Source organism: Marmota flaviventris, chromosome 12 (assembly GCF_047511675.1).
Source record: "Marmota flaviventris isolate mMarFla1 chromosome 12, mMarFla1.hap1, whole genome shotgun sequence".
NCBI lineage: Eukaryota > Metazoa > Chordata > Mammalia > Rodentia > Sciuridae > Marmota > Marmota flaviventris.
Genome location: NC_092509.1, coordinates 58,522,960 through 58,547,180, shown reverse-complemented (window position 1 = coordinate 58,547,180; position 24,221 = coordinate 58,522,960). Strand labels below are relative to the sequence as shown.

General features: G+C 34.0%; 1 protein-coding gene and 1 pseudogene across 1 annotated transcript in view; one reads left to right on the top strand and one right to left on the bottom strand.

Moving 5' to 3' along the window:
* Dnah14 (dynein axonemal heavy chain 14) overlaps window positions 1-24,221 on the top strand; it is a 376,581-nt gene that overhangs the window by 25,732 nt on the left and 326,628 nt on the right. Inside the window, 3 exon segments of the mRNA XM_071619724.1 lie at window positions 222-374; window positions 1,649-1,764; window positions 5,233-5,295. Coding sequence (XP_071475825.1) covers window positions 222-374; window positions 1,649-1,764; window positions 5,233-5,295 — 332 coding nt within the window.
* LOC114107339 (ribonucleoside-diphosphate reductase subunit M2 pseudogene) lies at window positions 20,708-22,720 on the bottom strand (annotated as a pseudogene).

The following is a 24,221-nucleotide window of genomic DNA, read 5'->3' as shown; positions in this document are numbered from 1 at the left end:
TTTTTTTTTTTACCTGTGCTGGGGATCAAACCTAAGGTCTCATGTATGCTAGGTAAGCACTCTACCATTAAGCTAACATCCCCAGCCCAGTCATATTTTTAATCCTTATATTAAAATTGTTTCATTTCATTTCATAAATAAATAAATATTTTAAAAATTTTTTCATTTCAACCATTTTATTAGTTAATTTAGTCAAATTAATTATATTTTTTTAACCTCAGGAGCCTTTAAAAGATGATGGGGAATTTGTATATTGCATTCCTCGGTATAATCCTAACGGCCTTTCCAATCCATATGATCCTCAAGTAGTCTCTACCCATAGAGCTAAAAAATGCAAAGAATTTTGGATTATTACTGCTTCATTTGTCTCAAAGGTAATATATAATGGGTGTCTTCAGCTTTCAGATTTAAAATAGAAAAATATTATCCAATTTAGAATTTTATCGCATGAATTTATCTTTGTGCTTGAGAGAAGTGTGGTCATTTGAGAAGCAGTCTATATTTAATAATTTCCTTGGGAAAGTTATTTGATAGTACATTTTTTTCTTCTTTATATAAATATAGGCTTGAGGATTCAATTTTAAGAAAATTTTGAGGTCTCAAATGCTTTATTAATATTTTGTGTAATTTTTAAAGTAAGAATTAAAAAACAGGCATTTGCTAGTATAACAGGAATGATAATTATAAAGATAAGAATGCTCTTTATTGGCACATTTGTTATAAACTTTATTTCCAGATACAGAAATCCCCTACTATACTCTTACATAGCACTTTGATACTTACCACAAGTTACAATTATACAAATACTTGTTTTGATCATTTGTTTAATATCTGTCTGTCTGCCTCTGTTCTCCCAGCCTCCCAACTAAAGTAAATTCTAAGTACACTTTGCAGAACCACATCTGCATAAAATAGAGCTAGATGTACATATATGGAAGTAATATGGAGTGAAGATGGAAAGAACAATTTTTATATAAATAAAAACATACATAGATACATATATGCTGATAAAGGCATACTTTTATTTCTAGAAGAAATATATGAATATTTTAACATTCCATTGGGCAGACAACTCTTGGGAAGACAAAATTCCTTGGTGAATATTAGTTTTTTGATATAAAAATAGGGTATCTGAGAAGTGGGGTTATAAATTGAACCACTCTATGTAGTTTAAATTGAGTTTATAAGGCTGGGGTTGTAGCTCAGTGGTAGAGCACTTGCCTTGCATGCTTGAGGTCCTGGGTTCAATCCTTAGCACCACATAAATAAATAAAAAATAAAGATATTGTGTTCATCTACAACTAAAAAAATTTAAAAAAATAAATTGTGTTTATAAATACTAAAGAAAGCATAAAAATTGCAGGACTCAAATTTGTATAATCATTTGTGAGAAGTATCTCTGAGTATGGAGGAAATCTCTCCTATCTTTTCTCCATTGGAGCACAAAAAGTAGCAGGAGAAAGGCAAGTCTAGAATCAATGTGTGAAGGGAAAGCAAAGCAGTTGAGGTTAATGAGGGTTCAGGCACAGAAAAGGCTTAAATTTAAAGGCAAGTAGTTATGAGCCCTAAACATAGCCTTTCTTAATTTCTTGAAAATAGCAGCTATTTTTAAAAGAAAATCCTACTCTTGTGCTTTTTATACTTGTAGGTTATTAAAATAAGTGACAATACAGAAGACGTGGAGCTCACACCTGTTTTGGAATGGCTATCAGAAAGACATTTTTACTATTTATTACAGCAATTTAAGATATTTTCCAAATTTCGGTGAGATTAATAAAAATGAACCTTTTTTATTTTTTATACTTTGATCCTGTTTTAAGAAAATGGCCTGGATGATACTTAATTTCTATTATAGTAATGCCATGTTTATGGGGAATTATAGTATTTTAGATAAAGGAAACTTACTGATTTAAGTATTAAACCCTTAATTTTTGTCTTTTTGGATTAACATTGCCCCAAAAAAGATATTTAATAATCAAACATACTTAAATAGACTGTATTGACCTCACTTTGCCTTTTTTCATGCATTTATTCATTCATTAATTAAACATCTGCTAAAAATCAGGTGTTATTCTCGATGCTGTGGTTACTCTGTCAAACAAACCAAACAATTGTCTAGCTCTCAAAGAACCTTAATTGTAGTAGGTAAGAGATAATAAACAAATCTGTAAAAATGTAAAATGTTAGAGATGAAATGTTATGAAAGAACTAAAAATTTTTTAAAAATAAAACAAGGATGAAGAAGCTGGGGGCAACTTGTTGATTCAAGTTCATCTTTGAAAGATTTGTCTAAGGTACTTTACATTGTATCACACAACAGGATTCCTAAGACTCTCTTTCCTCACAAAGTAACCCAGACTGTTGTTCTTTCAGTGTTTGCACAGTACCTAGTTTTATAATTTTCTTTTTCCTTCTCAAATGTCTACCTTTTCTTGTGGTGTGCTGAAATTTGCTGGGGACTAGGAAGAGAAACTAAATAACACCCACACTCCCTCCCCCCACACACATTTGCATGGTGCTGGGGCCTCACACATGCTAGGCAAGTGTTTCACTATTGAGCTAGAGCCCCAACCTGAGATTTAAAAAAATACTTTAAATTATTATATTTAACATAATAAATAGATTAAATAACTTTAATAACTAACAGTAAGAGAAGTATATGGAATTTTGTGGCAGAGAAGTTATTTATTGAACAAAATTTGTCATGTACCTATCCTGTTTCACTCTTATGAGGACAGGCAATAGAACCATGAAAAAATATACAAAGTGTCTGTTTCTATAGAACTTAGATTTCAATGGAGGGAGATGAATAATAAGTAACTAAATAAATAAAGTAATTTCAGATAATGATAAGGACCAGAAAGATAATAAAACAGAATAAAATACATGTTTAGATAGGATGCTAAGAGATGCAGTATTTAAGCAGAGACCTAAGTGATAAAAGGAGATGGCCATGTGGGACATTGAGAGAAGATAGTTCCAGCCAGAGGATAGACCAAGTTCAATAGTTTTTATTTAATAATAGGAATTGCGTGACAGGAGCATTGAAGAGATTGGTAGGAAATGAAGCTGGTTCTGTTAATTTCTGGGTCACATTCAGTGAAGGTGATTGAGGAACGGTTCTGAGAAATTTCCTGTCTAGGATATGTGATAAATGCATCCCTAGAATTTAGGTGTTAGTTGTAAGGCTAGATAGGTTTTGATTCTGGATTATCAGTTAAAATATTATCCAGAGTACTATTTCTTTCTTTCTTTTTGGGGGGGTGAGGAGAACCCTGGATTGAACTCAGGGGCATTTGACCACTAAGCCATATCCCTAGCCCTATTTTGAATTTTATTTAGAGACAGGGTCTTACTGAGTTGCTTAACACCTTGCTTTTGCTGAGGCTGGCTTTGAACTTGTGATCCTCCTGCCTTAGCCTCCCTGAGCTGCTACGATTACAGGTGTGTGCCACCACACCTAGCTCAGAGTACTATTTTTTATATTTATTTATTTTAAACTCTTTCAGTGTTGGGCTTTCCACTATCATCTTTGCCTTATATAAATACTCAAGGTCCATTCTGCTTTAATCAATTTTCATGTATTAAACTTTTGAAACCCAGTCAGAACTGGGACAAGAGTTTTGTTTTGTTTTGTTTTGTTTTTATGACATTTGTCATCAGTAAGTACACTGTCATTTTTTTCTTGCTTCTTCTCTCTCAATATCTTTCTCTCTCTTATTTTGTGATCGTGTGACTCATGTTCTCCATTGAGCTATATACCCAGCTCCATTTTCTTTATTCATTTTAAGAAAAATAGAAATTAAATTTTTGTCAATAAATTTGATTTTTAAATTTTATTTTTAGTATATTTTGTGAAGTTATTAAATTACTGTATTGTAAAAATAACATTTCAGGCTGGAATTGTGGCTCAGAGGTAGAGCTTTCTTCTACCATGTATGAGGCACTGTGTCCAATCCTCAGCACCACATAAAAATAAAATAAAGAATATTGTGTCCACCTATAACTAAAAAATAAATATTAAAAAAAAACATTTCAAGTAGAATAATAAGCTAAATATGAAGTGTTAACAATTTTAGCTGGTGATGCTATGGACAGAGCAGGGGGTTGACTAGAGCATCAGCATGAGCCTTTTTAACCTGTTAAACTTCCTGGTGGATTAGTTTGTATGGCCTGGTGCAGACACTCGGGACACTGCCAATGGGTTCCCTGAGTTTTCAGGAATCTTCAAGAGTCTTGATTGTACCACAGCTCTGCAGATCTGGATCAAAGTAAAATAGGAGGTCATTAGAATGCCTATATATATGGTCAAGTCACGAGATTTGTTTGAGGCATTTCTGATTTTCAGGGTCTCAGGTGTTTCTCTTTGAAGGGCATCTCATAGGACTCTCTTTGAACTGCTTGGATGGATTCAGACCTCTTTCAGTCTCTTTTGATTTAAACTCAGCCAGTATCATCACTAAGATTGACTGTTTTGTTTGGACACCCCCTCCCTGCTATTTTTCTGTCCTCACTAGCCCTTACCAGCTACACAGGAAAACAAGTAATCACATTTCAGTGCTTACTTAAGAGTGGTTGTTTTCTTCAAAATGCAAAGACTGCTAAGGGAGGGATTATGCAATTTAGCACAGAATAATCCTACTGATGCAGAAAATGGTAAATTGAAGGAGATTTGGAGAATCTATGTCTTTTGATGTATGACAATTATGCATGATGAATAATCATGAGGTAAACTTTTCAGTTCTTTCTCATACAGTTTTTGAGTGTTTAAAAATTATATATATATGATTTTTCATAACTTAAATAATATCAGAATGACATACATTATCTTAACATTTTACTTATTTTTTTAAATCATTATAATTTAATTAGCACTGAAAATTGAATTTCAACTCCTCTTGATGTTAGAGTTGCTTTTCAAAATAGTAAGCCAATTAATGTGTAATGGGAAGGAATATATTGTTATAGTTTTAAATTTTTATTTGGATGTTACAGATAAGTGAATTCTGCATTTATGAGAATTTTAATGACTTTAACTTACATTTACCTTTTACTTTATATTCTGTTGATAGTTTGGGAGAAAACTTAAAATGGTTTAGTATTTACTTCAGGTCGCTCAGAATGAATGAAACATGTAGGGAATTTGCTAAAATTACTTAGTTTTTACTATGTTTATTCTATGTAAATATATGATTTGTGAATATAGAATTTAAAAAGTGTTTTTCTTTTCAGAATGAATAAAGCTTTTGTTATCTGGAAGTTGAATGTTAAAAGAATTAAGATAGAGAAGAGCAAGTAAGTCTTGATATATAATATATTTATAAAAAATTTCAAAATTAAGCTGTATTTTTGAAATATACTATGAAAACAGATATAATTTAATTTATCTAATAATTAGAAATTCACTTCTGTTGCCTTTATGATTAAACTTAAGCCCCCCCCCCTTTTTTTTTCCTTTTTCCTTTTTTTCATCATGGGCATTGAACTCATGGCTTTGAGCATATTAGGAAAGTGGTCTACCACTGAGCCACATCACCAGCTATACAATTTAACCAGTCTTCTATTCTCTTAAAAATAGTTACATACTTACTATATTTCCCAGCATATCATTCTGTGGTCATAATGTTATGAAGAAACTTGGTGAGCTCCCCTGGTCATCTTATCTTTTTACTTAAAAAAAAAGAGGAATATGATTAAGTCTTTCAAGATAGATGATAGTCAATCCTATTTGGTAGGAGTTCAAGCAACAAAACGCTTGTGTGTGTGTGTGTTTATTTTTGTTTGTATCAAAGCTCTTATGTTTCTATAATTGTGGATCGAGGTGCAATTTTAAGAAAATAATACAGAGAAATCCCATGTATCCTTTTTACAGCTTCCCCCAAGATGGTAACAGTTTGCAAAACTGTTGTACATTATGACAACAGAACATAGACACTAATATGATCAAGATACAGAACATTTCTGTCACTAAAAAATCCCTCGTGTTTTTCTGTTTTTATGACTATACCCACTTCCTTCCCATTCCCACTCTCTCCTTAGCCTGTGTCTGCCACTAATCAGTTCTCCATTTCTATACTTTTGTCTTTCCAAGAATGTTCTTAAGGGGAAAAAAGTGTATTCTTGTCACAAATAATAATGATAAATAAAGAAGAGAGGAGGAAACATTTGGAGGTGTGTTGCATAGATGTGGTGATGGTTTACAGATGTATGCTTATTTCCAAATGTATCAAGCTATATAAATTAAAAATGTACAGTTTTGTTGTGTATCCATCATACTTTGATTAAGTGGTTTTATAAAAGCAAAAAAAAAAAAAAAAAGAAGAATGTTATGTAGATGGAATCACATAGTATATAATCTTTGGGACTGACTCTTTTCACATAACAGAACTCATCCAGGTTGCTGTGTATGTCAATAGTTCCTTTCTGTGGCTCAGTACATTCCATGATATGTGTTTACCATGGTTTATTTAACCATTTGCTAGGGAAGTACATCTGGGTATTATCCAGTTTTTGGCTATCCTTGAAAGAGTGCTGAGAATAGACATCCTTCACTTGTTCCCTGTCTTATGGAAAAGCATAAGTGTAATGTTAGTTTTTTGTAAACTTTTTTTTTTTATAAATGTTCAAACATTTGTGTAGAGAGAGAGAGAGAGAGAGAGAGAGAGAGAGAGAGAGAGAGAGAGAGAGAGAGTGTGTGTGTACAGGTTGCTTTTGAAACTAGTTTTCATTTTTCTGGGGTAAATGCCCAAGAGTTTAATTGTTGGGTCACAAGGTAATTGCAAGTTTAATTTCCAAAGAAACTATCAAACTGTTTTCTAGAGTAATTGTACCACTTTAATTCCCACCAATAATGTATGAGTGATTCAGTTTCTACATATGTGTGATATCATTTGGCATTATCACTATTTTTTTTTATTTTAGACATTCTGATAGGTATATAGTAATATCTCTTCAGGGTTTCGATTTGCATTCCCCTAATGTTGAATATGTTTTTAAGTCCTTATTTGCCATAGACATGTCCTCTTTTGTAAAATGTATCTTCATTTCTTTTGTCCATTTTCTAATTGGATTATTATTCTTTTTAATTTTGCTGTTGAGTTTTGAGAGTTCTTTTTATATTCCAACTATAGATTCTTTTTCAAATATGTGGTTTACAAATACTTTCTCCTGGTCTTTGGTTTTGGTTTGTTTTAAATTCAAGAGTATTTATTTGGCATTGATTACATGCCAGACATTGAATCAATAGTTAAATTGCTCTTTGGACCTGTAAAGTAGTTGAGCTCAGCTTCACTGACTTGGGAGGACTTTAATGTGGAGACATGGCTGTCACTCAACTCCTCCCCCTTATTAAAGTGATACATTTTGCTGACCAAGGAATAGGGATGAGGAATTGAAAGGAGCTGTTGCTGGCCATAGATTATGCAAATCATGTTCCTTATCTTTTCATTCTCTTACCAGGGTCTTTTGGAGAGCAAAGGTTTTCAAATTTGATGAAATACAATTTATCAATTTTTATTCTTATGGAAACTTGCTTTTGGTATCAAGTTTAGGAACATTTTGCTTAGCCCTGGATTCCAAAGATTTATTTTGCTGTTTTATTTTGTTTGTTGGTTGATTTTGTTTTTGTTTTTAAGGTTTTTGGTTTTAGGCTTTCTTTAATTCATTTTGAATTAATTTTTTATAAGGTATAAAACTTAGATTAAGATTCATTTTCTTGCTTATGGATGTTGAATTGCTCCAGCATCATTTGTTGAAAGGTTTTCTTCTAATGACTTGGTTTGGCATATTTATCAAAAATCAGTTTGGTATGTTTGTGGGTCCACTTTTGGCTTCTCTATTCTGTGTCATTGATCTATGTGTCTTTTCCTCTGCCATTGGTTAATTTCTGTAGCAATAAGGTTTGTTTTTTTTTAACTGTCATATTTTGTTTGTTCTTTTTAGACATATATGACAGTAGAGTATATTTTGACATATTATATATACATGGAATATAACTTCCCATTCTTGTGGTTGTAATGATGTGGAGTTATACTGGTCATGTATTCATATATGAACATAGGAAAGTTATGTGCAATTAATTCTATAGTCTTTCCTATTCCCATCTTCCCTCCCTTTCCATCATTCCTCTTTTTCTAATCCAATGAACTTCTAGTGTCCCTCTCTACTTTTAGTGTGTTAACATCCACATATCAGGAAGAACATTCAGCCTTTGGTTTTTTGGGATTTTGTTTTACTCTTTTTTTTTTTTTCAGAACTGTTTTAGCTATTCTAGTTCCTTTTTCTTTCCATGTACATTTTGGAATAATTTTGTCTACATCTACAAATAATTTTGCCTGAATTTTGATAGGAATAGCATTAAACCTTTTTATTAATTTGGGAAGAATCAACATCTTTATTGTTTTGAATTTTTTTTTCATTCTTGAATATACTCTCTGTGTCCTTCTGATTTTTTTCACTACCATTGTGTAACTCTCAGTATAAAAAACTTGTACTGTTATTTCAGTCTGGATTCTCTAGCAAAACAGAACCAGAGGTTATATAATTTTTGCATATTGATGTTACATGCTATTTACTTATGTGATATGACCTTGCTGAACACACTTAATAATTCAAGGATTTTTTTGTATATTTCTTAGAATTTTCTACACAGGCAATCATATCATTTATAACTTGGGACAGTTATAATTCTTCCTTTCTGGTCAGTATTCCTTTATTTCCTTTTCTTGCCTTATATAATGCTTAGAATTTAAAGGATTATGTTGAGTAAGAGTGGTGTGAATAGATATCCTTGACTTGTTCCCTGTCTTATGGGAAAGCATAAGTGCAATGTTAGTTTTTTGTAAATGTCCTTTATCAAGTTGCAGAAGTTCCCCTTTATTCCTATTTTTATGACAGTTCTTATCATGAAAGTGTGTTGAACTTTGTAAGAATTTTTTCTGCATCAGTTAATTTATTTGATCATGTAATTTTTACTATTTAACCTATTAATATGATAGATTACATTGATTGACTTTTTAATACTAAACCAGCTCTACATTCCTGGGATAAATTTTACTTGGTCATGGTGCACAATTCATTTTACTAAATTTCCTTGGGTGATATTTGGCTACATATCTTTGCATGAGGAATACTTGTCTGTAGTTTTATTTTTTTAACTGCTTTGGTCTGGTTTTGATATGAGGCTAATACCAGCTTCATAAATTGGACAGGAAATGTTTTCTCATCTTATTTTCTGGAAGAGGTCATGTAAAATTGCTGTTAATTCTTTTTTCCTGACCTAAATGCTATTTAAGTTTGTTTATTTTTATTACAAATTAATATATTCATAGGGTGCAAAGTCATGTTATGATTTGTGAATAAAATGTAGTAGACTAATTATAAAAAGCTATAAACATATCCATCCATCATCACCTCAAATCTTTATTATTTTTGTGGTGAGAACATTTTAAATGTACTCTATTAACAGTTTTTAAATGTACAATATGCTGTTATTAGCTATATTCACCATACTACACAATAGATCTTTAAAAATAACATATTGTAAAAACCTATTCCTGTCATGTAACTAAGGCTTTGAACACTTAGACAATCATCATCCTATGCTATTCAGCCCCCTTTATCTGAGAAACACCATCCTACTTTCTGATTCTAAATTTGAATTGTTTGAGATTCCAAATATAAGTAAGAACATGTGGTGCAGGTTGAAATGCTTGGGACCAAAGTGTTTTGGATTATTTTTGTATTGTGGAATATTTTCATATGAACAATGAAATACTATGGGGATGGGACCCAATTCTAATAAAACAAATTCATTTATGTTTCACAAATGTGTATGTTTCATATACATAGCCTGAAGGCAATTTTATCCAATATTTTAAATGCATGTGTGTTTTTGACTATGATCCCACCACATGAGGTCAAGTATGGAATTTTCCACTTGTGTCATCATGTTAGCACTTAAAATTTTGGATTTCAGATTTTTGTAGTACCAGAGCTCAACCTGCATTTGTCTTTGTGGGCCAGGCTTATTTCACGTAGCATAATGTTTTTTAATTCTACCCACATTGTCACAGAAAAATAGGACAGAATTATTTAAGGTTGAGTAGTATTCCGTTATGTAGTGTGATGGCTCCAGTTTTGTTGTTTTTATTCGTGATTTCCTTGGTAATTTGGTTTGTTTTCTCATTCAATATTAATTTTAGGGTTTTTCCCCCTAGATATATGAAAACTGACATTGGAGTTTTGATAGAGATCATTTTGAATCATAGTTTTCTTTGGTTGGTAGAGATATTATTTTAATATCACTGATTCTTCTAATTCATAGACATAGGATAGTTTTCCATTTGTTTATGTCATCTTTAATTTCTTCAGTTAACATCTTCTAGTTTTTAGTGTCTAGATCTTTTACCACCTTGGTTAAATATGTTCCTGAACTTTTTTTTTTTTTTTGATGGCATAGAGAATTGAACTCACAGCATAGTATATGTGAAGCAAATGCTCTATCATTGATCTATATGCCTGCCCTTGGATAGTTTATCTTAGGTGTTTGTTGTATAGAAATGCTACTGATTTCTGTATTCTATAACTTTATTTGTTTATTAGTTCTAAAAATTCTTAATGTAGTTTTAAGGTTTCCTATATAAAAGAGCATGTTGTCAGCAATCAGTGACAATTGCACTTCTTCCTTTTCTATTGGTCATTTTTTTTTTCTTTCTGCTGTCTAGGTTCCTTGACAAGGACTTCCAATACTGTGTTTGAATACAGATGATTAGAGTGGAAATCTTTGTCTTATTCTTCCTCCTAGATAAAATACTTAGTTTTCTACAAGCGAGTGGCTTGTCATATATAGTCTTTATTTTCTTGAAAGTATGTTCTTTTGATACTTAGTTGATTGGATATTTTTAATCATGAAAAGAAGTGGGATTTTGTCAAATGCCTTTTCTGCATCTAATGAGATTATATGTTTTCCCTCTTTTCTATTAATGTGACATATTTTATGTCATATTTATTGTGTTGTTTAAAGCAGGGATGGAACCCAGGGGTGCTTTACCACTAAGCCACAACCCTAACCACTTTTCAGATTTTATTTAGAGACTAGGTCTTGTTGAGTTACCTAGGGCCTTGCTAAGTTGCTGAGGCTGGCTTTGAACTCACAATCCTCCCTAGATGCTGGGATTATAGGTATGCACCACCACACCTGGCATTTATTGATTTTTTTATATTAAACCATCCAGATATCCCAGAATCAAATCCTACATGATCATGGTGAATAATTCTTTTACTGTGTTGTGAATTCAGTCTACTAGTATTTTGTTGAGTATTTTTCATTTATATTTATCAAGAATAGTAGTGCTGACCTCTCAAAAACATTTGGAAGTATTCCATACCCTCGAATTTTTGGAAAGGTATGAGAAGTCTTGGTGTTAGTTCTTTAAATGTTTGCTAGAATTCAACCTCAAAATCATTGGAACTTAAGCTTTTCTCAGATGTGGGGATACTTTTTTAAAAGGATTTTATTTTATTTTTTAATTGGTGTATGTTAATTACCCATAGTGGAGGGCTTCATTGTGACATAATCAAACATGCAAATAACATAATTTGATCAATTTCACACCCTAGTATCTCCTCTGATTCTCCTCCAGTTTCCTTTGTCTACCCTAATGATCTTCTTCCTATTACTTTCATGATGTACTTTTCTTTCTTTTTTTCTCTTCTATCTCCAACCTATGAGAGAAAACATGATACTTGTCTTTCTGTGTCTGACTTATTTCTCTTTACACAATGCTCTCCACTTCCATACACTTTTTTGCAAATAACATAGTTTCCTTCTTCTTTATGGCTGAATAAAACTCCATTGTGTACTACATTTTCTTTATTAATTCATCTGATAAAAATGTCACTGGACATCTGATCCCACAACTTGATAGTTGTGAATTGTGCTGTGATAAACATGGGTATGCATGCATCTCTAAAGTGTGCTTGAAGGGAAAGTGAGGAACTAGAGACAGGTAAACGAGAAATGAAGGACAGAGACCAGGCAGAGATACACAGGAGAGTTTATTGGTCAGAGCTGACAAATAAAGGCCATCTCTCTTTTTTTTTTTTAATTTTTTTATTGTTGGTTGTTCAAAACATTACAAATTAATAAAGGCCATCTCTCTATAGAGCAGAAAGAGAGGCAAAACAGGCCTAGGTTTCAGGACTTTTTGGGAGCAGGCTCAGGAATCAGAGCAGGGTGGGTCCTAATGCTGACTGTTAGAGGCTGGATTGGTATGGGGGAGTAGTGAGCCTTTCTCAGAAACTCCCTTGGGCGAGAAAGTGAAACTTTTTCTTTAAAATGGCAGCTGTCACTTAAGACGGCTATCCAGATGCTAAGCAAGGACCTTATAGTGCTAACTTTAATTCTTTTGTATAAATACCAAAGAGTGGTATAACTGGATTATATGGTAGTTCTACTTAGGTTTTTGAGGAAACTCTATACTGATTTCCATACTGGCTTTACCAATTTACATTTCCACTAACAGTTTATGAGTTCCTTTTCCCATGCATTCTTGCCAGCATTTATTGTTATTTGTAATCTTGATAATTGCCATTTTGATTGGAGTTGAGATGGAATCTCAATGTTTTGATTTGCGTTTCTCTGATGGCTAAAGATGTTGAACACTTTTTCATACAATTGTTGACCATTGTATTTCTTCTTTTGAGAAGTGTCTATTCAGTCAATTTATTTAATGGATTTGTTTTATTTATGTCAAGTTTCTTTAGTTTTTTATATTTTTTGTATTAATCCTCCATTGGAAGAATAACTGGCAAAGATTTCTTCCATTTTGGAGGCTGTCTCTTTACATTGCAAATTGTAAACAATTGCAAATTGTTTCCTTGTTGTGCAGAAGTTTTTTAATTCAACACCATCCCATTGTTTAATTCTTACTATTATTTCCTAAGCTATAGGAGTTTCCTTCAGAAAATCATGCCAGTGCCTACATGTTGAAGTGTTTCCCTTATATTTTCTTTTAGCAGTTGTAAAGTTTCTGGTCTTATATATTGTAAGTGCAAAGTGACAGATCAGACCTCAACAGATTCAGAGAAGCCATTTATTTATTTGCAGACTCAAGCACCGCAGGGGCCCATTTTCTGAATGTGAATATGACCGGTAGGTTACAGAGGGGATTTTAGTTTTATATGGCATAATAAGAGTGGAAACTGTGGGCATGTCCTTCAGACTGTTGGGCTAGTTGTACAGGTTAAAATTTTAACTCTGGAAGGCAGTTTTATAAAAAGCTCCCAAAGGATGAGTACTCATAGCTTACCCATTGCTTTTCTTGCTCTGGGATTCATTGTTTCCCAGAATTTTACTGTGCCCGCATTTAGGACTAATTTGCAATGTGGAAAGGTCAGGAGCCCAGCATTCAATATCCACCCCCTTGCTTCAGAGCCCATTGTTATTAGGAAAGGATTTACTGTGAGAGATTAGTGCTTGGCTAGTTTCCCCTCCTCCCTCCCAAGCTGCACTGTCCCTCTGCTTTTCTTTGCCTGTGAAATATAATATTATTTTTCATAATTCTTCATATATAGGTCTTTGATCCATTTTGAGTTGACTTTTTTATATGGCAAGAAGTTAAAATCTACTTTTATTCTATATGGGGATATCAAGTGTTAAACCCTGATGCAAAGAAAAGACCACTGACTCCAATTTTAAATCAAATTAAAGCAAGCTTTAATTTTCCCTCCCGAAAACCCTGGGCTAGAGATAAGTACCCCAGCTCTCTAGGAACACAGTTTTATAGCACAAAGTTGCAAAGGGGGGTTTCTTGAGAACTTATAGATAATAGGATTTTGACAAGCATAATACAAAGGCAGATAGTAGGTTAGTGATCTATATGGCTTAACAGGTAAGGAATAAATTTAGATCCCAACATCAGAATTTATGAGGCGCCACTGAAGTTTCAAAGAGGGTTGTTATCTGGTCAGGGAAAGCCAGGCATGGGTGATTTCAAGACGTGGGCAGGAATTCCAAACAAGTTTAGAAATCGCAGTAATTTATAATAAAACAGAAATTAACTTTTCATGACTTTTTGACAAGATGGCTCCCAATCTTAAGATGGAATTAGACTGGGTTCATCACAAGTTTTCCCAGAACCATTTGTTATAGAGATTATCTTTTCGTTTTTATTTCTTTCTCTTTTCTTTTTCCTTTTTTTTTAGAATTCAGTTTGGTTTTATTTTTTCACATTTTTTATCAGTACATTATTATATGTATATTATATGTGTATCAATGTACATATTGATGGAATTTGTTGTTCCATATTCATACAGGCACACAACATAACAATATAATTTGGCCAATATCGCTCCCCAGCACTTTTTCTCTCCTTCCCTGCCTCCCACCTGTCTTTTCTTCAGTGTATGTTTTCAGATGATTGTATCTGTCTGTGTTTGTCTGTGTCTTCTACTCTTTTCCATTGGTCTACATGTCTATTTTTATGTCATTATCAAGCTGTTTTTGTTAGTATGGCTTTATTGTATAATTTGAAGTCAGATATTTTGATGCTTCCAACATTACTTTTTACTAATAAGCATTGCTTTTTGTATGAGTCTTTTTTTCTTCCATATGAATTTGTGTTCTAAGTATAAAATAGTATCATCTGCCAATAAGAATTATTTGGCTTCCTTCTTTTCTTCTTGTGTCCCTTTTATTTCTTTTATTGTCTAGTTCTTTTTAAATTTCAAATATTATGTTAAATAGGAGTGGTGAGAGTGAACATACTTGTTTTGTTCTTGATTTTTAGATGAAATGCTTTCAGTTTTTCCCCATTCAGTATGATGTTAGCTTTGGGTTTATCATGTATATTCTTTATGATATTGAGGTACTTCTATTCTGGATTTCTTTAGGATTTTTATGCTTAATTAATTAATTAATTTTTATGTTTAATTTTGTCAAAGACTTTTTCTCCATCTATTTAGATAATTATGTAATTTTTATCCTTGATTCTGTTTATGTGTTGTGTTACATTTTTGTTTGCCTGTGATCCTGAGGATTAAATCCAGGGGCTGTCTATCATTGAGCTATATCCCAAGCCTTTTCATTTTTTATTTTAAGACAGGGTCTCACTAAGTTGTAGAGGCTGGCCTGGAACTTGTGACCTTGCTGCCCCGGTCTCACAAGTCACTGTACCCAGCAGAGTATATTATCTCAGAAAAATATTTTTAATTTGATTTGCAAGAGTATTATGAAGGATTTTTGCACCAGTGTTCATCAAGGATATTGGTTGATAATTTTCTTTCCTTGATGTGTTTTTAGCCAATATTGAATGACATTCATGACTTTGGCTTTGTAGAATGTATTTGAAAGCATTTCTTCTCTTTCTATTTCATGGAGTAATTTGAGTAGCATTGATGTTTGTTCTCTTTAAAGATCTTATAAAATTCAGTCATGAATCTGTCTGGTTCTAGACTTTTCTTTGTTGGAAGGTGTTTTATTCAGTTTTTGCATTGCCATGACCAAAATACTTGACAAGAACAACTTAGATCAGAAAAAAGTTTGTTGGGCTCATGGTTTCGGATTTCTCAGTCTGTCTGAGGTTTCATAGACCTCAGATGGTTGACTCCATTGCTCTGAGCCCCAAGTGAGGCAGCACATCATGAGGGAAGATCCTTGCAGAGAAAATCTGCTCAGCTCATGGTGTGGTCAGCAAGTAGAGATAAGAAGGGCAACTATAAAAATGTTGCACCCTTCCAGTGCACATCCCCAGTGACCCACTTCCTCTAACCATAACCCACCTGCCTATAGTTACCACCCAGTCCATTCAAACTAGGAAGGACTGAGACTGATTAGGTTACAGTTCTCACAGTTCTCACATAATTTTCTGAATTAATACAGAAACTTTTGGAGAGACTTCATATCCAAACCATAATAAAAGGTTGTTTTAATTACTGCTTAATCTCATTACTTATGATTGGTCTATTTACATTTTCTATATCCTCTTGATTCAATTTTGGTAGATTGTATATGTCTAGGAAGTTATCTATTTATTCTACATTTTTCCAGTTGATTAGAACATAAATTTTCAAACAGTCTCTGAGTTTCTGTTTTATCCCTTTTTTCATCTCTAATTCTATTAATTTTGGTCTTTCCTCTCTTTCTTTTGGTTAGTTTGGCCAGAGGTTTGCCAATCTTACTTATCTTTTCAAATAACTTATTCTTTGTTTTATTGATCCTTTGTATTATTATATTATTCTTTCTATCATTAATTTCCTGATCTTTATTCTTTCTTTCATTGTTGTTTTTCAGGTTGATTTTTAGATTCTTGTTTTTTCTAAGACATTGAAATGCATTATTAGGTTATTTGAGATATTTCTGATTGTTTTATCAGCTGTAAACTTCCTTCATATGGCTATTTTCATTGTTTCCCACAGATTCTATATATTGTGTTTCTATTCTCATTTGATTCTGGGAATTTTTAAATATCTCACCTCACCAACCTTTCTGCATGTATTTGCAGCATTTCTGTATTTTTCTTGTTTTTTTCCACATTTATTCCATAATGATCTGATAAGAAGAAGAATGAAGGAATTATTTCATTTTTTAACTTTCCTTTCTTTCTTTCTTTGAATTTGCCAAGACTTATTTTGTGATCTAATATCTAATCTGTTTTGGAGAAGGCTCCATAATTAGCTGAAAAGAAAGTGCTTTCAGCTGTTATTGGATGAAATATTCTGCATATGTTTGTTAAGGACACTGATTTGAAGTATAGTTTAACTCTGTAGTACCTTGGTTAATTTTTTGATCTGGATGACCTATCAATTAGAGTGGGATATTGAAATCAGCCACGATTATTGTATTGTATTTATCTGTCCCTTTATATTGAGTAATGTTTGCTTTATGAAATTTGGTGCACCAACATTTGGAGCATATTTACAATTATTATATATTTTTGTTGGATTGTTTTGTTTACCAATATGGTGACTTTTGTCTCTTCTGACAAAATTTGATTTTGAAGTTGATTCTTCAGATATGAGAATAGTTACTCCTTCTTGCTTTTAGATTCAGTTTGCATAAAATATTATTTTACATTCTTAAACTTGCAAGTAAGATGTGTTTATTGCAGACAACATGCAGTTGGGTCTTGTTTTTTAATCCTATCTGCCAGTCTGTCTCTTGATTGAAAAATTTACATCATTTGCATTCAGTGTTATTATTAAAATGTATGCCATTTTTTTTCTATAATTTTGTTTTATTTCTAATGTTTGATCTGTTCCTAATTCTCATTTGCTTATCTACTCTTCTAAAGAGATTTATTTTTTTCCCATGTTCTTTTATTTTTATTTTTTCCTGTGTGTTGGATTCATGTAAGCATCTTCTGTATTTCTGGATTAGTGTTCATGAATTCCATTAGCTTATGCTTTTTTGGAAAGTTTTATTTTTTTCTTTAATTTTGAAGTGTAGCTTTGCTGGATATAGTAATTTAGGTTGGCAATCATTTTTTTTTAAGGCTTGAAATATATCATTACATGCCCTCTCTGTCTTCCTACAGTCTTTCCCATACCCATCCTCCCTTCCTTCCCCCAACTCTGCCCTTTCCAATCAGGTAAACCTCCCCATACTTTGTAAGTCAGCATCCACATATACTAGAGAACATTCGGCCTTTGGTTTGGGGGATTAGCTTATTTCACTTAGCATGATAGTCTCCAGTTCCATCCATTTAATGGCAAATGCCATACTTTCAACAGATGAATTTTAGAAATTGTAATTTAATATCTCTTAACTATCCCCTGTTTATAGTATAATTGTCTTAAATATTTCATCTACATATAGTTGGAACCATATTAAACAGCATTATGACTTTTGCTTCCATTATCAAACATGATTTAGAAAAATCAAGAGAGGATAGCTTATTATATTTATTCATAATTTTGTCTGTCATGTTTTTTCTTCCTTTTTTGATGCTCCTTCTTTTAATTTTTGGTTGTTTAATATCTGGTCAATGAATTTAGTTTAGCCATTCTCTTAGGGGGTGTCTTTTAGCAACAAATTATCTTACTTTTCCTGTATCTAAGAATATCCTGAATTTCCCTTCATTGATGGATAGGGTATATATATATAGGGGATCCTGGGTTGGTAATTCTTTTCTTTTAGCACTTGAAAAATGTTGTGCCATTTTCTAATGGCCTCCTTGATCATTTGAATTGTTTATCTCCTATAAAAAAAGTGGTTTTCCTCTTGCTGTTTTCAAGATTTTTTTTTTCTTTTTAGTTTTCAAAAATTCAACATTGATATGTCTTGGTGTGGATTTCTTTGATTTATCCTGTGCTTAATTCCCTTAGCTTCACGAATCTCTTGTTTTGTGTGTCTTTTGCCAAATTTGGGGAGTTTTCAGCCATTATTTCTTCAAGTATATATATTAATATATATATTTAATCTGCCTTCTTTCTCTTACCCCCTGGGACTCCAGACACAAATGCTAGATCTTTTTTTAAGGACCATATAACCTGAATTTATTAACTTTAATCAACAATAATTTAAAAGATGCGAAAGTCCCATATGATAGGAAATGAAAAAATGCTTATACAATAAATGAAGGAAACTGATCAATGGTCAAATAGTCAACATACAATACAGTCAACTAACAAACAGTCACAAGGATCAATGTAAGTCATGCATCATCTTCCATGTAACATTGGCTTTTTCCCCCAAACATAAAGGCAGATTAATCCAATAGCTCCACTAATTATCTTTATACCTCCACCTGAAATTAACATTTGAATTAAACACATATTAATGGCTCATAACAGCACTAGTTTTGTACTGGCTAAGGAATTCACCAGGTGGCGCTCATATTTAAGCAAATGTTAGCATTACAATGAACAGTATTTTTTCAGTTATTAACTTCAGGATAGTACTGGGTGATTTTTTTTTCCAAAAAACACAAATAGGTAAAACCTAAATGGACATTTAGAGTTTATTTACTAATTTAAGAGACATGGAGTAAGACTTGTTGATCAAGTCTCAACAGTACCTACTTAAAAAGTTAGAATAAACACAACTTTTAGGATAGCCAATTTCTGTTCCAGTCTACCACTTAATAGGAGTGCTTAGGCAGGTCACTTTGATGGTTTGAAAATTTATAATACTATCTTGAATCTCACAAAGACCTTTTGCAACTTTTTTTTACCAATTAGAAATTAAGGAAAGCCCATTTTAAGAAATAGAATGATACTACCCCTCCCATGTCACTGGGTCACTAGCAGTCTCTCAAATCATTCCTCAATTCCCAAATTCCCAACAACTTAAGTTAGAAGCTCCTTACCCTGTAAGACACTATACCTCAGTCGAACAGAAGATGCCATGATATTGTACTTGGGGTACGAGACAAAATACACAAACTATCTTCTACTGGCATCAGTAGACTAATGTCTAAGTATGCACAAGACTGACTTAAAAAGTGATTAAAGAGTATTTCAATTCATTAAAGAAAATAAAGCTTAAAAATTACCTGCTTCTACAACTACAAGGTGGAATCTTAAATAGAATAAGTTATACTCTATGTATGTATAACTTGCCAAAATTATTCATTCTACTGTCATATATAATTAAAAAGAACAAATAAAAAATTAAAATTTAAATTAAAAAAGAGATTACATGCTTAGTCAAATAAGTTTAACTTTAGTTGCTTAGTGAATTTTTAATTGGCTCCTGTTACTGGTAAATACAACACTTTGTTTTTGGTGTAGAAACCAAATAAATCAGGTTTTCCCTTGAGAATACAATGTTCATTTGTATGTAAAGTGCCAGTTTATTTATAAACTATTTAAATAAACTTTAAAGTCTGCTTCATAGCAGTGAGACTTGCCGCAGTCTGGCTGGGAACAAAATCACGAGCCACTCACAGCCTTGTAGATTCAAACAGCAATTCTTTATTCCCGAACTCACACCTGCACTCTACATGCACGTTCTGGGGCAAATCCACACTTCCACTGGGCTCTGCATCCCAAAATACTCTCTGAATCCCGCAAGAACTCAACGGGAACTCAAGGAGCGGGCGGGCGCTTGAGGAAGCAGGATACTCCCTATTCCCAGCAGGATACACCCTAAACCTGGACCCACCCTAATCCAGCAGGATCCTCCCTAAACCTGGATCCACCCTGGTCCTTGAGCAGGGTCACCTTACTCAAACATACATGCAATGTCACTGCAAATGACCTGGGTCCAAAGGCAAGCCCATTTCCACAATGGAGAGTCCTTCCTCTAAGCAACATGGGGTAGGCTGACAAAGAAATTGCCATGCGTCATTCCTACTTGGCAATGGCTCTCAGCAGAGACTGACATCTCAACTGCTTTATGGTCATAAGTGATCTTTCATCTTGCTGGGTCAAACTTACTTGAGGGTTTCCTTTCTTTAAAACCTGGATCACCACCATTAGTGCTGTGGTGAAGCTGGACAGCCTGCTTTCAAAAGCTGAAAAGGACAAGATCTTCCATAAGAATTCAAGTAGCCTGTTTCAAATGTCCTTTCTTTCTAAGTAACACCACTAGCTTATTAATAAACAGGATTGATTCTGATAGCTACACAGTTTTATAGATGTTGTTAATAAACCTTAAGGACAATGGTGTAGCTGGTTGATTCATTTTAGCTGATTTTTTCTGAGGGGGGTGGCAAGGGAGAAAAAAAAAATCAACAAAATAAGAGCACATTTGTTCGTTTAGAAATCAGCATCCAAGGTAAGAGAATTCTCCAATCTTCTGATACTCAACTACTCTCTTCTCAAAGAAGTTAGTCTTCCCTTCCAGTGAAATATTCTCCATAATGTCAAGTGGGTTTTCTACTCTGAAAATCTCACTAGAGCCCAGTTTCAGCATAAGCCTGTCTGCCACAAACTCAATGCACTACTTCATCAAAGAGCAGTTCATCCCAATGAGCTTCACAGGCAAGGCCTTGGTGAGGAACTCCTGTTCTATCCTAACAAAATTGATAATTACTTTTATCCTCTTCTCCCACAGTGTGTAGCAAGTATTTGAACACTGAGCAGGCAAAATCACTCATCTCTGCTAATAAGTTCACTGGAAAATGTGAGACCAGGCATCAGCCATCATTTCTTAAGCCAGAATATATTGATGCAAAAGAACCAGAAAGGAAGATTTCTTCCACATTAGCAAAGGCTACATCATGCTCTCCACAAATAGACTTTTTATCCTGATTCCAAATCTGTTTTCTTCTTCACACAAGGCATCATTTCAGTGCCATTGAAGATAAATTCTTTTTCTTTGGAATTTTTAATGTGACAATAAGGAAACTGTACATTACAGAATGTATTTTTCCTATGGCAATTTGGAATCCATAGAAACAGTGGGCTTCTGTAATTTGAATTTCTTGGCTAAATTGCTTCACCAATTTTTCACGTATTATGCTATCACCTGCTAAAAGCCAGAACATGTGCTATAAAATCTCTCTCCTCAAGCTTCAGGGCTTCCCAGGGTTGAATGTTCCTGAAGAGATCTACCTCCTTAACTGTCCAAAAGGAAGCCTCAGCTTTTTTTTTTCCTTCAAAAAAAGAGAGAGAGAGAGAGAGAGAGAGAGAGACGGGGAGATAATTTTTAATATTTATTTTTAGTTTTTCAGTGGACACAACATGTTTGTTTGTATGTGATGCTGAGGATCGAACGGGGGCCGCACGTATGCCAGGCGAGTGCGCTACCCCTTGAGCCACATCCCCAGCCCAAGCTTCAGCTTTTTTATACATCTGCCAAATATCATGGTATTCTATAGAAAAGAGGACAATGCAGAGTGGGTTTTCTCTCAGTGGTGGTTCATCCTCCATGCTGGGGTCAGGTTCTTTGGGCTCCTGGAAGATCCTCCTGGCGGTCTTGTGCACCAGAACTCTGGGTGACCTGTTCTCCTTGGGGGTCACGCTGAGTCCCTTCAACAGGGAGAGCTATAGCCACAGCTGCTGCTGTGTGGGATGGTGGCTACTGGAGGGAAGTTGCCGGGAGACGGACCCAGAGCATGGTGGTGGTGTGGTGGGGCAGTGACTGGAGTTGGAGGAGAGAAGAATGCTGGCTCTAGAGCTCTCTCTTTATTCCCTTCCCCTCCTGCCTCCCCTTCCCCCCCCCCACTTTCCTGATTCCACAGGTTCGCTGGAGTTTATTTTTTCAGTCAACTTCCTCTTTGTGCTTCCGATTAGATAATTTTTATATTTTTTTCCAATTCACTGATTTGTCTTTCTGTCCACTTCAGTCTTCCATTTTTTTCCCATTTCTGTTACTGTGGTTTTTAGCCCCCCTGCCTTAGTCTGGCTGGGCACAAAATAACCAAGCCACCACAAAAGCCTTGTAGATTCCAACAGCAACTCTTTATTCCCAACCTCTCACCCGCACTCTACACACACGTTCTGGGGAAAAATACACTCCCTCCACCAGGCTCTGCATACCAATTCTCTCAGAACCCGGTGAGAACTCAACGGGAACTCAAGGAGCGGGCGCCTGAGGCAGCCGGATACGCCCTATTCCCAGCAGGATCCACCCTAAACCTGGACCCACCCTAATCCAGCAGGATCCACCCTAAACCTGGAGCCACCCTAATCCCTGAGCAGGGTCACCTTTCAACCAAAAATGCCATGCGTCATTCCTACTTGGCTATGGCTCTCAGCACCCCCCCAAAAAAATCCATTTGGTTCTTATTTATGTTCTATTTTTTTTCTATTTACGTGTAATTTCTTTACCCATTCATCTCCACTTGAACCTTCCCCGAAACCTCCCATGGAGATATTAGCTCCACATTCACCACATTTTGTTCCTCTGATATTTGGCTGGAGTAGAGTTAATATTATCTAAAAGTTTCTGTCTTGATAGACTGCCCCTTTCCAGGTCCTTTAGCTTAAAAAAAAAAAAAAAGGCATTTTCATTACTTTTTTTTTTCTGTCTGCACACATTGGCATTTCCAAGTTGCCAGTGTCTACAGTTCCAAGTCTGGGGTGTATGATGAAAAAGAAAACCCAAGGAAGACACTTACCACTTATCTCTTAACCAGTGTGCTTCTCTTCTCCACTTTTCAGTGTCTTCTTATGTTTTCTTTTACACAATGTCTGGAGTTTTTTGTTTTGTTTCTTTCTTTGAGGTACTGGAGATTGAACCAGGGCCTTGTGCATGCAAGGCAAACACTCTATCAACTGAGTTATATCCCCAGCCCTGGAGTTTTTAGTTATACTTGGTTGGAAGAATAGGAAAAAGCACATCAACTCTACTTTTCCTGGAAGCCAAGACCTGGAGTTTAATAAGGCCTCTGTAATATATTCTCTAATACCACCCAGTTCTTTTATGTGACTAAAATTTGGGGGGAATATATTTAATTTTCTTTTGCAAATGAAAATGGAAATTTGTGGTTAGCTCCTCACATTATGTGCACTGTAATTATGCAACTATGCACAGTATTAATTTATGCCTTATTTTTCTCTTGTCAAATTTTGCATTATAAATTCAATTTTTTTATACTTTCCATGTTTATAATTATTTTTAAATGTACCCTCTTCAGTCTTGTTTCTGGTTAAAACATGCAAATTGAAATTGAATAGGAAAAAAGAAAGCTTTAAGCAATGCAGGATAGTGTGAGTTTATTACTACCTGAATTTTGATAGTCATCATCTTGTTAATAAATACTAAGATTGCATTTGTTTCATGTAATATTTTACTTTCCACAATGTGCTTCTTGTTTCCTTCCCTGTGCCAAATCCTGAGAAGGAAGTTGACAAAGAAATTCTTCTACATCTATGAATAGTTAGTTCTGTTTTATGTGAAGCTATATAATTTGAGGAGGTCTTCTTTAAACTGATAAAACAGATACTACACTTAGTCTTAGTAACAAGATCCAGAAGCAATTAAAGCCATCTTTAAGATAAATAACACAAGACTTTAGAAGGGGCAGTGCAAATGAAAGGACCATGAAGCTTAAATTTTACTAGCTTCATAGAATATAAAGCTTTTATCTATAAACAGGGGAAGACATGGAAGAGCTAATGATTTTTTTTTAGATATATCATAAGCATGATAAGCCTTAAAATCAGCCACCCTGTAGAGATCACAAAGCACAGAAAACCCCCTTTTTTCCACAAACAGGGAAGCTTTTATTTTTAAGAAGACTTTTCTCTTTCACTCTGCTCTTTCTCTCTCTAGTTATGTCTGTAATTTCTAATGTTGCTGGCAGTGACTTGCTTTGTGGTCATGAATAGAC